The 13,188-nt window shown below is 45.5% G+C and overlaps 1 protein-coding gene across 1 annotated transcript in view; it reads left to right on the forward strand.

Annotated features, from left to right (window-relative positions):
* The window catches only part of TBX19 (T-box transcription factor 19), a 217,059-nt gene that overhangs the window by 155,877 nt on the left and 47,994 nt on the right, over nt 1–13,188 (forward strand). Inside the window, exons 5-6 of the mRNA XM_069203128.1 lie at nt 10,949–11,010; nt 11,711–11,721. Of these exons, the coding sequence (XP_069059229.1) occupies nt 10,949–11,010; nt 11,711–11,721 (73 nt within the window). The remainder of the gene's footprint in view (nt 1–10,948; nt 11,011–11,710; nt 11,722–13,188) is intronic.

Consider the following 13,188-nt stretch of genomic DNA (forward strand, 5'->3'; position numbering starts at 1 on the left):
CGTCTGGTGTGCAGGGGGAGCCATTTGAAGACTTTTTGTAACATGCAAAGTAAAAGCAGGCAGATGCAACTGTGTTGATCTGAGACTTCATGGTCAGATTACTGTCCAGGATTATGCCGAGGCTTCTGGATTGCTCTGTCAGTTTGGGTGATGGTCCTTGTTTTGAAGACCACCAGGAGTCATTCCAAGGGGTGGTGTTGTTGCTTAAGATCAGCACTTCTGTTTTGTCCATGTTGAGCTTCAGGCACTTGTCCGTAATCCAGTTGGCGATGCTTGTCATGCACCTGTGAAAGTTGGTTCTTGTGTTGGTGGGATCTTCTGAGAGCGAGAGAATGAGCTGGTTGTTGTCTGTGTGGGATATGATTTTTAGTCCATGGTATCTGACGATGTTGGCCAAGAGGTTGGGGCTGAAGGAGTATCCGTGAGGGACACCGCAGATGATGTCCTTCTGCATTTCTCAGTGAGGAAGGAGAAGATCCACTTGAGGGCATTTCCTTGGATTCTGAAATGGTCCAGTGTTCTGATCAGGGTGTGATGAGATACGGTGTCAAAAGCTGCTGAAAGGTCAAAGAAGATCAGTGATGCTGTTTTTACCCAGCCGACATGGGCCCTGATGTCATCAGTGGGTGCAATCAAGCCAGTCTCTGTGCTGTGGTTGGTGCGCAGTCCAGATTAGGAAGTGTTGAGGAGAAGGTTCTGCTCCAGATATTTAGTGGGCTGTCAGTTGATGACTTTTTCCAGGACTTTAGTGGGGAAAGTGGGAAGAGAAATGGGACGGTAGTTTTTTAGTTCACTCTGGTTGACAAATGGTTTCTTGATGAGTGGTTTGACTTTTGCATGTGTCCAATCTTAGTAAAAGTGGTTGTTGCAATAGAGGAGTTGAAGAGGGCGGTGAGCTCACTGTTGATCCTATGGCTTCCGAGGCTGAAAGTGTGGTTTGGGCAGGGTTTCGTGTGGGCTCCTGAGTGAATGGAGTTCATGATGGTGGTGATGTCCTGGAGGGAGAGCTGGTCCCATGAGGTAAGTCTGTGGTCTGTGTTGATTTCAGTAAGTGTGTGAAGGAAGTCTGAGGGCTGGGGGGGGGGGGTGGTTAAAGTTTCTATAGATGGTGGTGATCTTGACGTGGGAAAAGTTGATGAGTCTGTCACATAGTTCTTGGGAGGGGGTGATGCATTTTTCTGTGGCTGCGGTGTTGGTGAACTCTCTGACAGTGTTGAAGAGCTCTTTGCTTTGGTTGAAACTGGACTTGATGTGGTTGGCTAGGGCTTTCCTCTTTGTCTCTATTAGTAGCTGGTGGTAGAGGTTGAGGGAGGTCTTGAAGGTGGTCCTGTCTGAGGTGTCCTTGCTTGTGCGCCATCATCTTTCCAGTGGCTTGCAGTGGCATTTTGCTGTTCTCAGTTCCTTCGTGCACCAATTTGCCTGCTTGGTGGATCTCCTGTGTCTGCTGGCCTTGATGGGAGCCATGATGTCGGCATAGTTGATGATCCATGAGTTGAAGTTTTTGACAGCTTGATCCAGGTTTGATGCAGTGTTAGGGCATGATGTGTTGAGGGCATCAGCCCATTGGCTCTCTGATACTTTGCTCCAGGTGCAGTGGGGGGGCGCTGGATGGCTCAACAGTGGAAGTGCAGGGGCTGGAGATGTTGAAGTGTATGAAGGAATGGTTAGTCCAGGTGAGTTTGATGACATGGCTGTACTTGGCCCTTTTGCTGGAGGTGAAGATGGGGTCCAGCATGTGTCCTGCATTATGGATAGGGTCGATGACGAGTTGGGTGAGTCCGATATTGTTCATGCTGTCTAGGAGGCTGGCTGTATTGGTGTTGTTGAGGTTGATGAGGTGGAAATTTAGATCTCTGAAGAAGATGTAGTCTTTGGAGTCAATGGCGAGAAGGGTGATGAAGTCGGGGATGACCTTGCAGAAGGAGGGGAGTGGTCCAGGTGGTCCAAAGGCAAGAGTGCCTCTGGTGGTGGTTTTTCCGTCTGTTTGGAACTAGAGGTGTTCTATGGTCTGGAAGGTGTCTTCTGTCTTGGTGGTGCAGTGGATGTTTTCTTTGTGAATGATGGTTATCCATCCTCCGGGTTTGTTGGTGCAGTCTTGGTGTGTGATCTTGTATCCATTGTTTGTTACTATGGCGATGTCAGGAGCAGATGCATGTGTGAGCCAGGTCTCAGTGAGGAAGAGGGCATCAGGGAAGAGGGTGGTGATGAGGTCCCAGATCTCAGTGGCATGCTTGCAAAGTGAGTGTGTGTTGAGGAGGAGGCAGGCAAGTTGTTGTGAACACAGGTGTGTTGTGTTAGTTGGTTCGCATGATGGTGGATGGTGTGTTGGTGGGCAATCTGATAATGCATGAGAAGGAGCATTGGATGCAGAAGAAAGGTCCTACTGTGGATTGAGGGGAAGTCTGTCAGCAGTGGTTGTTGTGGTGCCCGTGGTTCAGGGCTCAGGGTTTGGTGGAGGTGTAGCTGTGGGGTGTAGCAAAACCAGGGTTGCTGGTGTTGGTCACTGTCCAGGCGCAGATGGGCTTGTCTTTGACTTGCCTTCAGCGCACCAGTGGTGCACCCCCTGCACACGCTGCTACACAGCAGTGCTGTAGCCTCCATTAAGTAGGTACTGAGAAGAGGGCGGGGCGCTGGGTGGTGGTGGGCGGGTCTAGCTGTAGGCAGGTAATGGGAGGCAGCAAAACAAGCTGAAGTAAAAGAAGTGAGAAAAAACGGGGAAACGGAGGGAGAAAAGGGAGGGAAAAACAAGGCACAGGCAGGCACAAAAGTGAACGCCACAAAGGAAACAGAAAAAGACACAAAAGGCAAAGACCAGAAAAGGAAAAATGAAGCACAAGGAGGGAAAGAATCTGGCTGATTGGGGGCTGGCAGTGACCCTCAGTTTGTTAAAATCTAATAAGTGATCCCTTATACAGCCACCCATCAAGTTTTCATTAAGTCTGTCTCCATATATCTTGATCTTATGTGGGTACCACATTTTGAATCATCGCCATAAAAGCCCAGACACTAAAAGAGTGTGTATGTAAACAAAATGCTGGACATATGTATGATTATGGAAGGGAGCCATTTGAAAAATACATCTTCACTCCTGTAGCTTCTCTCAAGGCAAATCTCCAGCCAAGCCATTTAACAACCCAGCCTCCTACCTAGGTTCAAGGCCTAACTTTCATCAGCAACATACTCTATAACCAATTAATCAGACTACATGCAACACAACATCTTCTTCCTGCCACTCTTCCAACTAGAATGCACTTTTATTCAATGACTGTATTTACTACATCATTTTCCACATTCTCTTGCAACCCCTTTGGCCTTCTAAATCACAGCAGATCTTACAATTGAGCATGGGCCTTTGTACCGACTGTCTGTCCGGAGGACATTCTGAAATGGTAAATGAGCATTTTATGAAAAAAGATAGATCTTTAGAAAACATAAACTCTCAACAGGAATGGGCTCTAGTAGTAATATCTTCTCTGACAAACTGAAATCACCTGCAGGGGAAATGCAGTGGAAAAGTATGGCTAGTGGAAATCCATGCATTTTTTAAATACTCAGGAGGTTAGAGGAGATGAGGAAAAGCAGCAGTTTGTGGGCTTTAAATCACTTCCAGGATCTCAGTTTGAAGAAGTAGTGGCAGCAATCAAGTCCTCGGGATAACATTTTGATGTATTCCCAAGTGAGCTCTTCAAGTTTTGGTTCAGATGTCCATAAGCTTGGTACAAAGATGACATTGAAGAATTGTGTAATTTTCATCCTATCTATGTAGGCTTCACACACACTCTCTTTGAGAGCATTTAGATCAACAAATATATCATTGGTGCTGTTACCTAGTTTTAAAAAAGTGAGCAGGGGTGAAAATGCTTTCGAAATTGTGACAGCAAAAGCACATAATGATCTTCTTGCAACACTGAAAATTGAAGAAAAACATATAAGATTTTGTAACGGCCTAAAGGCTTCTTTCCTGTTTTGAGCTTCATGACTTAAATGACGAACATGGTATGTTTGCTGCAAGCAGGGCTTGCTAATAAATCAGCACAGAAGTCACATGAATGTGACAAGAGGCAACCAGGGAGAATTGTGTTCGAATTAAATATGAGTTGAGAGAATGGCTTTTGAAGTTATTCACTTTAATCACAATCAAAATAACTTTGATCAACCTGTCTGCTCAGAAGACATTAACTTACGACAGAAAGGTGATGACTTAAATCCTCCATTAATTCATGATGACAACAACGAGAAAGTGTTTGAGGTGAAGTGAACACCCAGAAGCAGAGGTCAGAACCATCAAGGGACTTTGAAAAATTGTCCTGAGGAGGCCATGTAAAGAAGCAAAGGCCAAAACATGTTGGCACATTTAGGAGTCAGACAACCTTTAAAAGAATGGATGATCTATAATTGTGATCGATTAAGAGACCAAGGGCCAGATGTAGCAAAGGGTTCTACCCATTCTGTGTCTATGGGAAAAAGTGTTCGTACATATGGCCCCAAGAGTGTTAAACACCTTGAGTGAATAATGCACCCTTTTAGCAAGTAGTATGCCCTAGAAATTGAATCGTGCTATACAATTATTTGCAAGGGCTCATCAAGCATTTTGTATGTTTCAGTAAATACAATTTAAAGATTTATTCTACATTTTCTTGCAACACAACAAATATGCACATACATTCCTGCCATACATAACCACCTACAGAGTTCTGCTTTCATAATACGGTGGTAACATGTGTTTGCAGCAAGCCATGCCTTACTCACCACCAAGAACATGAAAAAGCCCCAGTTGAAAATGTGTTGTCTTCTAGTCTGCAGTGTTGTGGGTCTAAAGGGAGATAACGACCCATCAGAAACAAAGAAAGGGAAGAAGCATGATGCACTCTGCCTCTTTATGCTAGTTGTTGTGTTCTACTTGTTAATTATATGCTATAAAAAGTCAAGAAAGAGGTGAGCACAATGTCAAGTATACAGTCAAGCCATTAAACTAATTATATGGCCATATCCTCTGAGTAAGCTTTTATCCCATTTATCACTGACGCATCACCTAAGATGCTTTTAACTCATTACCTGAAAATTAATATGGTTTAGCTCGCTGCAACAGTGGTGTAAAGCTGTCATTTCACAGATGACGACTGACATATACAGGTTACCACGGAGGTATCATACATGTAAGACTCTTATTAAAACAAGAGTTTGAGTTTGTGTATAGTTTACTGCAGAAAACAAGGATACCAAACGTTAGTCAATGTCCCCCATTCACACAGTATTCTGTTGACTTCATTTTAACTTAGGCATGCAAAATCAGCACTTAGTAAAATGCTAGTCCTGATTGTTGGAAATGTAGAAATTTGCGTTTGACAAGTTAATTCTTGAATGGCAACATTTCATCAGAGTGGCGATTGTGGTTCTAGAGTTAAAAGTGGCATTCTGGGCATTCCTGGGTGGGTCACCATGGATAATCTGACCATGTGTTTGACAAGGCTCGATAATTCAACTCATTTCAGAACACCGTGGCCTAACTGGATGTTTGTGTTTATAATTGCACTTACTGTCCAGTGTTCACACCGTTGTTTATTTAGCATGAAATAACTACTGCAGCAGCCTTACTAACTGTGAGTGGAACACACATTTCTATTTCAATAATTGCACTTTCTGACTTGAGCAGTGGTGCCAGTGGATCACAATCTTTTTCACATGCCCCACCATAGCTCAGATCAAGCAGCACCTGGCTCGCCTCCCATTGGCTGATCTGACCCATGCGCTGACCCATCCAGATGTGGCCAGATTTAGATGTGGGAACTCCAGCTCGAACAAACAGCAGCTCTCAGGATGATCCATGGACGGCGAGTAACCTCTCCATTTAAGATTTGTTTCTTGAATTCTAATATTGACAGCTTGTTTTTCCATTACAGCTGCTTGACTACAAACATCAGAATACAGAGAAAACAGCAATCATGAACACAATACTCACACCATTGGTGTTTCAGCGATTATGTGCATATCAAGTAGGGGATCAATTGAGTGTTGTACAATGCACTAATGATGATTCAGGAACTACTACAGTTGTTCCCTTCTTCAGAGCCACTACTTCAAGGTGGCACTTGATTTGAGGCCCTATAGTTATTACCATTACAAGGGATACTACTATATGTAAGGAGTCAAATTAATATAAGTAAGGGGTAGGACTCCTTTAATTTAACTGAACAAATTTAAAGGGTTGGCATTAGGTCTAAGTTAAGGCTGGGTTTCATTTATTTTAAGTGTAATAAAGATTATTTAAGATAAAAATATTTAAGGTATAAGATAAGAGTTAGCTTCAGGCTTAGTTTAAGGTTACTAATTTAATTTATTGTCCTTCCATTTCAAATATTATATGCTTGAGTTAGTGTTAGCATTAGGTTTAGGCAAATTTTAATTAATTTAAAGGTATTAAAATAATTGAAGGATAAGGTTAGGGTTATCCTTAGGATTAGGCTACGGGTAGTAATTTTATTTGATTGCAAATTAGATTACAATTAGGGTTATAGTTAGTTTAACTAAGTAATTAATATCATTAATACATTTAGCCTTAAAATAAGATTAGGGTTAGGTCTTGTATTAATGTAGATGTTGATGTAGGGTGAATGTAGTGTGGTTTAAGTTTAAAACGTAAGTTCTTGATGTAGGTCCAGTCAAGGTAGCGGTTGCTATACATCGGTATGTCAAGGTTGTGAGAGGAGGTCTCTTTTTGCATGGTTAGCCCCCATTTTTTGCCAGATGTTGATGTGTTCTAGAAGTTGGTAGTGCCCAGGGCCCCTGCTGGTCCGGTTCCCTGGGCCAGAGCTCTTTCCCTAAATTTGTTGTGATGCTTGGCATAATTGGACACACTCTTAAATATCACTATAAGTTCCTAGTAAATGGGTACTCCAGTACCCAGGGCATGAGATATTAAGAGTAGACCACTGAGGACAGCAGCACTGATTGTGCCAACCTAAATGGCACTGCACCCAGAGGCACCCAGCACTGCCATAGCAGGCTGAGTGCGCTGGTGCAAACCTAAAATACAAACTCGACATGGTACACCCTCTTTGTGCCCTGTCCTCTGTACACTGCATAAGTTACGGGTAAGTCACCCCTCTAGCAGGCCTTACAGCCCTAAGGCAGGGTGCACCATACTATATGTGAGGGCATAACTGCATGAGCAGTATGTCCCCACTGTGTCCTTGCTAAACCCAGGACATGGTGAGGGAACCGAACAGCCATTTTAAGTACATGTACTGGACACAGGTCAAACAACTCAGGATATTAAATCCAAACTGGTACCAGTGTTGGATTTAACCCTAAATGTACCCAGGGGTCACCTTAGAGGTGCCCCCTGCAAAAGCTAACCCTAACTGGCATAATTGCTGACTGGTTCCATCCAGCCTGCCACTCCAGACAGCCAATATGCTAACCTGGAGGAGAGTCATGGCTCTCTGGTTTGTAAGACAATGCCCTTCCTGGGTGGAGGAGCTAACAGCCCCTCCCTCAGGAATGTGCAACACCCTGGCGGTCAGCTTCAAAGAGCTACTGCCCCTGAAACTCGAGCCCCAGGCCTGCTGCTAGCTGCAGAGTGATTCCCCCTTTGCAAACCCCACTTTTGGAGGGGGCAAAGGTGGGAAACCACACAAAGGGTAGGAGGAGGAGTCTCACTGAGCATGCACCTCCCCTCGGGGCTTGCAGGCGAAGTGTTCCCTTCATTTCATTTTCCTCCATATTGGATGGCAGGAAAATAACCAATTAGGTTTAGAGAAGTGACCCTTCCCATAGGAAGTGGTCACTGTAGTGGGTGTAGCCACCCAAGGGTAAGTGTCCCATTGGACACTACCAGGTTCCCCCTAAAACGTCCACTAAATTCAGTATTTAGTGGGCTCCCCTAGACCAAGGATTTAGATTGAACAGGAAGAAAAGAAGACAGCACCAAAGAACACACCAGGACGAGAACAGAGGGTCTGCTGCACCAGAAGAGGCTCCAAGGCCCCTGCTTGCTGAACCAGATTCCCAACAATCGCCACTGCGGAGGAGCTGACCACTGGATCGATCTCAAAAGCCCCAGAGGACCTCCAGGCTTCACAAATAGGCTAAATCTGCATCCTGAGTGGAGGCACCACTCAAGAAACTCAAGAAACCTGCAAAGGACCAGCAAATCAGTGAGGGTCACTTCACTGACCAGCCGATATTTCTTCAACCGCAACTTGCAGCCAGAGCGACAAAACACTGACGACTGACCGGATATGACCCAAAACTATGCCACGTTTGGTGCCACTATGCCCTCTAGTGGCTGAGTTACGCCAGTACCTTGGGTACTGGTCAGCTGATGTCAGACACAGAAAACCAGCTCCCCCACAGCTGAAAAAGGATCAGGAGGGAGCCCCAGTTGAGGGACTTCAGGAACACCCTGGACCTCTGACCAGAGTGCCCCCGTTGTCCTGTAAGCCACCCCCAAAGAGACTCACCTCCAGCTCCAGTGGACTACGTTCAGAACAGCATCCAAGACCTCCAAAACGCCCTGCACCTAGCTGCCCTGGGCCTTGCATCACAGGATCTGCTGTGTGCCCCGGGTCCCCAACCCCTTGCGACCTCAACAGCCCAAGGGGACCCCAAGGTGCCATCTTTAAATCTGCACACCAGCTCCTTTTTCAGGTGGCCCCTCCAGGTTGCCCTGTGCATGTTCCAAGAACCTCTCCAACGCTGATCCCGCCAGAACCGGGAGCCGCCCAAGTCTCTCCAGCTGGCCCAGCGTGCCCACCGACCACTCTGGCCACCCTGCAAGAGAAGAGATTGGTAACTCAACTGTATGATTTTTACTGCATTTTTAAAGGTGACTGTGTATTGAATCCAATGGTGCGTAATTGCCCACAGAAAGACTAACTTTGCCAAAACTTTAAAAAGCTATAACTTGAAAAGTACTTAATATATTCTAAAGATCTTGGTCTTGAAATTTATATAAAAGTCTTAAGTATTTATATAAAATCTGGTCCTGAGTTATTCTTTGAGTGTGTGTGGTGCATGATTGCATTTGTGAGTACAGCAAATACTTAGCACATCTCCTGGATTAGCCTAATTTCTCGACCAGCTACCTTAGAAATTGAAGCATTAGGTGGTCTAATTTTTACCTCTGGAAACCAATGTATGGTTGCCCAGACCCTCTGCACAGTGTATTTGATTTTGTACACTGCATAGAGGGCCAGCCTCCTACAGAGTTAATGTACCCTGATTTAAAAATATACAATCCAATGTCACAGAAAGGGACACACTGAAAAGGGTAGTGCTGGTGCTGGATTGGGAAGCCTGAGCGCTGGGGGTAATCATCAAACGTACATGATCACATGCAGACATGTATGTTTGTGGGAATTCACATAACCTTTGCATATAGTTACCCAACCTTGACACATATTATCATTTTCTCCTGTGCAAGCCATAAGTAATTACAATAACAAAATGGGACTGCTGAGGTATTAACCCTCATGTTTAATGGGGGTTTCCTGGAATGCATTTCCCTTGGGGAACATATATTTTCTCAGTGGAGAAGGTAAATAAGTTCCATGAGCAATTTCATATTTGTATTACATTTATCCACACTTATCTTCCAATCTGGTGGAAATTCTGAATGTGCAATTTGAATGCATTAAAATATACTAGATAATTCACGACTTGGTTAGATTGTTTGAGTACTTTAAGGACTGAATGAACAATCTGCACACCTAAATTCGGTATAGGTGCACAGAAAAAGCACCTTATGAACGTAAAATAAAATAGCACATTGCCACTTTTGTAAATGTACGGGTAAGGTGGGATTCCAGCCAATGCTGGGTGGGGAACCCAACTAAAGTTGTATGCTTGTAAGTATACATGTTCCACTTTCAAGTAATTACCACCCTGGAATCGCACGCATATTTGCTCTCATCAGAGGTCAAAGCCAGTGGTATCTGTGTATAAACGTTTGCAACATGGAGGAAACACCAACATAATTGATGGGGCTGCAAGAGGGAAGAGGTTTCAGATGGCATAATAGTTTCCCATGGAATAAAACGCCTTTTGGGATTGTAAACAGTGTAATTCACAAAAATGAGGTTTGCAATCGAAAAGTGCTTTTCTGTATGTACAAAAGCCGTGTTACAAGTCAAAAATTCGTTCTGACACGTAAAAGGACTTTTGTGGTCCTTTCCAAACCACAAATAGGAGTGGGTGTGAAAGGGGCATCTCCTGATTTCCAAACTGAAAAGGAATGTGTCAATGGTTTATCTTATAGTTGCAGTCGCATACCATTGTTGAGTTACTTACCCTCAAGTTGAGGTGGCAACTGATTTGCAAAGGAGAAGGGATCCCTTCAGCAGCTGGACAGCCACTGCCTGCTTCCCGTGAAGTTTTCCCAAACAGAAAGCTTTTTTGGGTTTTTTAAAGCAGCACTGGAACACGGACTGATGTGAAAAAAATACAAGTTTTCTATTTTGGAATGCAGCCGTAGGGATGGCGTCTGTGTGCAGGCCACCATCCAAATAATTACAGCCAGTCACAGGGAGTCGCAATTTACAACCTGCTAAATGAATATTAACTAAGCAATTGGTTCTACGACCCCCTGCGATGTGATATTTTTTAATCAACCTATTAGTATATAGGTTGTTGGCAAAACATTACTGCATTTGCAAAATGTTGGCGCACAATATGTGATTGCTTATTGGGAATGAATAATAGTACAAGAGGCCCAGTCTGTGCAAATTAATATTGTCGTCACATTCACCCATGCAGAATTTTACACCAGAGAAAGATTCTGCAGGCACACCTTTTACACATTGGAATATTAAAGGAACTCTGCAACTAGTGTGTATGTTCATGATTACTCACTGGATTCTTTACCTGTAGCACATCTTATGCACTATGGAGGATGAGAAATGTTTCACTTCTTGCATGCATAGTAAAAACAGTTTTGTTTTATTTTTAGAAACTATCCTAAAGATGCTCAAGAAGCAACCACTGATGGTCAACATCTGCCATACCCTCACTGTAAGTTGTTGATTTTTTTAAATGGCCTGCTTGGATAAAACTGATATTTATACCAATGGTAGCCTAATAGAAAGTTCAATGGGGAGAAGGTACCTCAGCTATGGAGCATTGATACCAAATAATGTAAAAAAAATAAATGGTGCTTTTCCAGGTTGTTTAATAAGGGTAACAAAACACTGTTCTTATGGCAAAACACTGTTCTCATGGTTACTGATGTTCACAAATATAGGCCCTCATTACGAGCCTGGCAGTCAGTGTACCGCCGCAGTGGATTTAGCGGATGCCGTGGAAGACCGCCACCTCACAAGTACTGGGAAGGCACCTGCAGAAAACAGCCAAGTTACCATTAGCCCGCCACAGCGGAAGGGCTGGCGCGCCAGGCAGCAGCCATCTTCAGGCTGGCGGTCAGGCAGTATCCAACGACCATATTACGATGTAGCACACCACCAGAATTGCTGGGGCGGAACCACCGCCATCAAAAGCCTGGCAGAAACAAACAATATAAAAGGGAACACCTACCTTCAGGAACACAGGCACGTCCATAGGCGCCATGGCACGCAAATTGCAACTCCTCCCAATCCTCTACCTGGTCTCGCAACTCCCGGACCAGCGACGGCAACCACGGCATCAACTGTAAGTACATCAGCCTAGCACACAATGGAGGGAACAACGTTAGTACACACACACAACACAAACACAGCACCGGAAGCCATGCCCTCACACACACGCAAACACCAGTACCAACAAACACACATACATACACACACGTATACATGTAAATACCCACAACCACCACACATACATATGGAAGGAAAGCCAGGACTAGGTAGGTACCATCATCACCAACGGTGTTGTGCCTCATATATATGATGAACCTAAAAACTGTATAGATAACTGTGTACATACAAGCGGAAGGACGTGTCCAAAAGTCCACAGTGACCGAGCACACTGGACACAAGCTAACGCCCCAACTTGAAGCCTGACTTCAAAGTGCAGACCTCCACAGGGCAGGGGCAACAATGGGGAATGCAGGCACCTCAGAGGCGAGGAGGTCTGGGGGTGGGGGACCTTGGGCTTGGGGGGGTCCTTATGCCTGGGCTTGGAGGAGAGTCCTTAGGGGTGGACTTGGATGGGTGGTCCTTGGGCTTAACCTTGGAGGGGGGGTTTTAGCCAGGGGGAATTAAGCTTGGCCTTGGAAGTGAAGGGAGTGGGCTTGACCTTGGAAGGGAGGTAGTGGGCTTGGTCTTGGAAGTGGAGGGAGTGGGCTCGGCCTGGAAAGTGGAGGGAGTGGGCTTGGGCTTGGGTTTGGCAGCAGAAGCTGTGGACGTGAAAGGGGCAGAAGTGGCAGGTGGTGGAGGGGCATGGCCAGAGGCAATGGTAGACTGGGAGGCGGAAGACAGGGGTATTGGAAGGGTAACAGGGCACTTGGGGGAACAGGGACTAGGTCAGTGGTGGGGAACAGGGAAAACTCTCATAGGAAATGTTTTGGGGGGACACAAGTGAGGTCAAGGAAAGGACATTTAGGAGTGGAGGGAGTGGGTATGGTTGTGAGGTGTGTACGTGGAGATGTCTTGGGTGCAGGTGCATGGGTGGATGATATGTGTGTGCTGTGGGACTTTGGGTGGGTGACTGCTGGCATTTAGATGTACTGGGAGGAGGTGGGGAGGAGATGCAGGGAGATGGCAGGGGGACGTGTGAGTGCATGTTGGGTTGGTGTCTGCAGGTAGGGCGGAAGTGCTGCATGTGGGTGTGTTGACAGTTGTGGTGTCTGCGCCAGTGGTGTATGACGTGCATGAATGTGGGTCACAGCATGTGGTGATGGTGGCATTGAGGACACGTGCCAAGATCAGTGACTGATGTGGTGCTGACTGCAGGTGAGAGTGGTGTGCCAACTATGAGGGAGGGAGGTGGTGGGGGAGTCAGTGCAGGTTGTGGATGTTGTCATGTCTGTATGTGTCTGTTGAGTGTGTGCATGGCTGTGGTGGCATCTGTGGTGCGTATGTCTGTCCTTCCATACCGTGTCTGTTGATGTGGATGCATGTGGGTCAGTAGGTGTGCCTTGGATGGGTGAGGGGAGTGGGATGTGGGTATGGGAACAGGTAGCTGGAGGGGGGACGGAAGCAGAAGGAACACTGGCTGCCATCAAGGAGGAGGCCAGAGCCTGAAACCATCTCTGTA

This window comes from Pleurodeles waltl, chromosome 8 (genome assembly GCF_031143425.1).
Source record: "Pleurodeles waltl isolate 20211129_DDA chromosome 8, aPleWal1.hap1.20221129, whole genome shotgun sequence".
In the NCBI taxonomy this organism is placed as follows: domain Eukaryota; kingdom Metazoa; phylum Chordata; class Amphibia; order Caudata; family Salamandridae; genus Pleurodeles; species Pleurodeles waltl.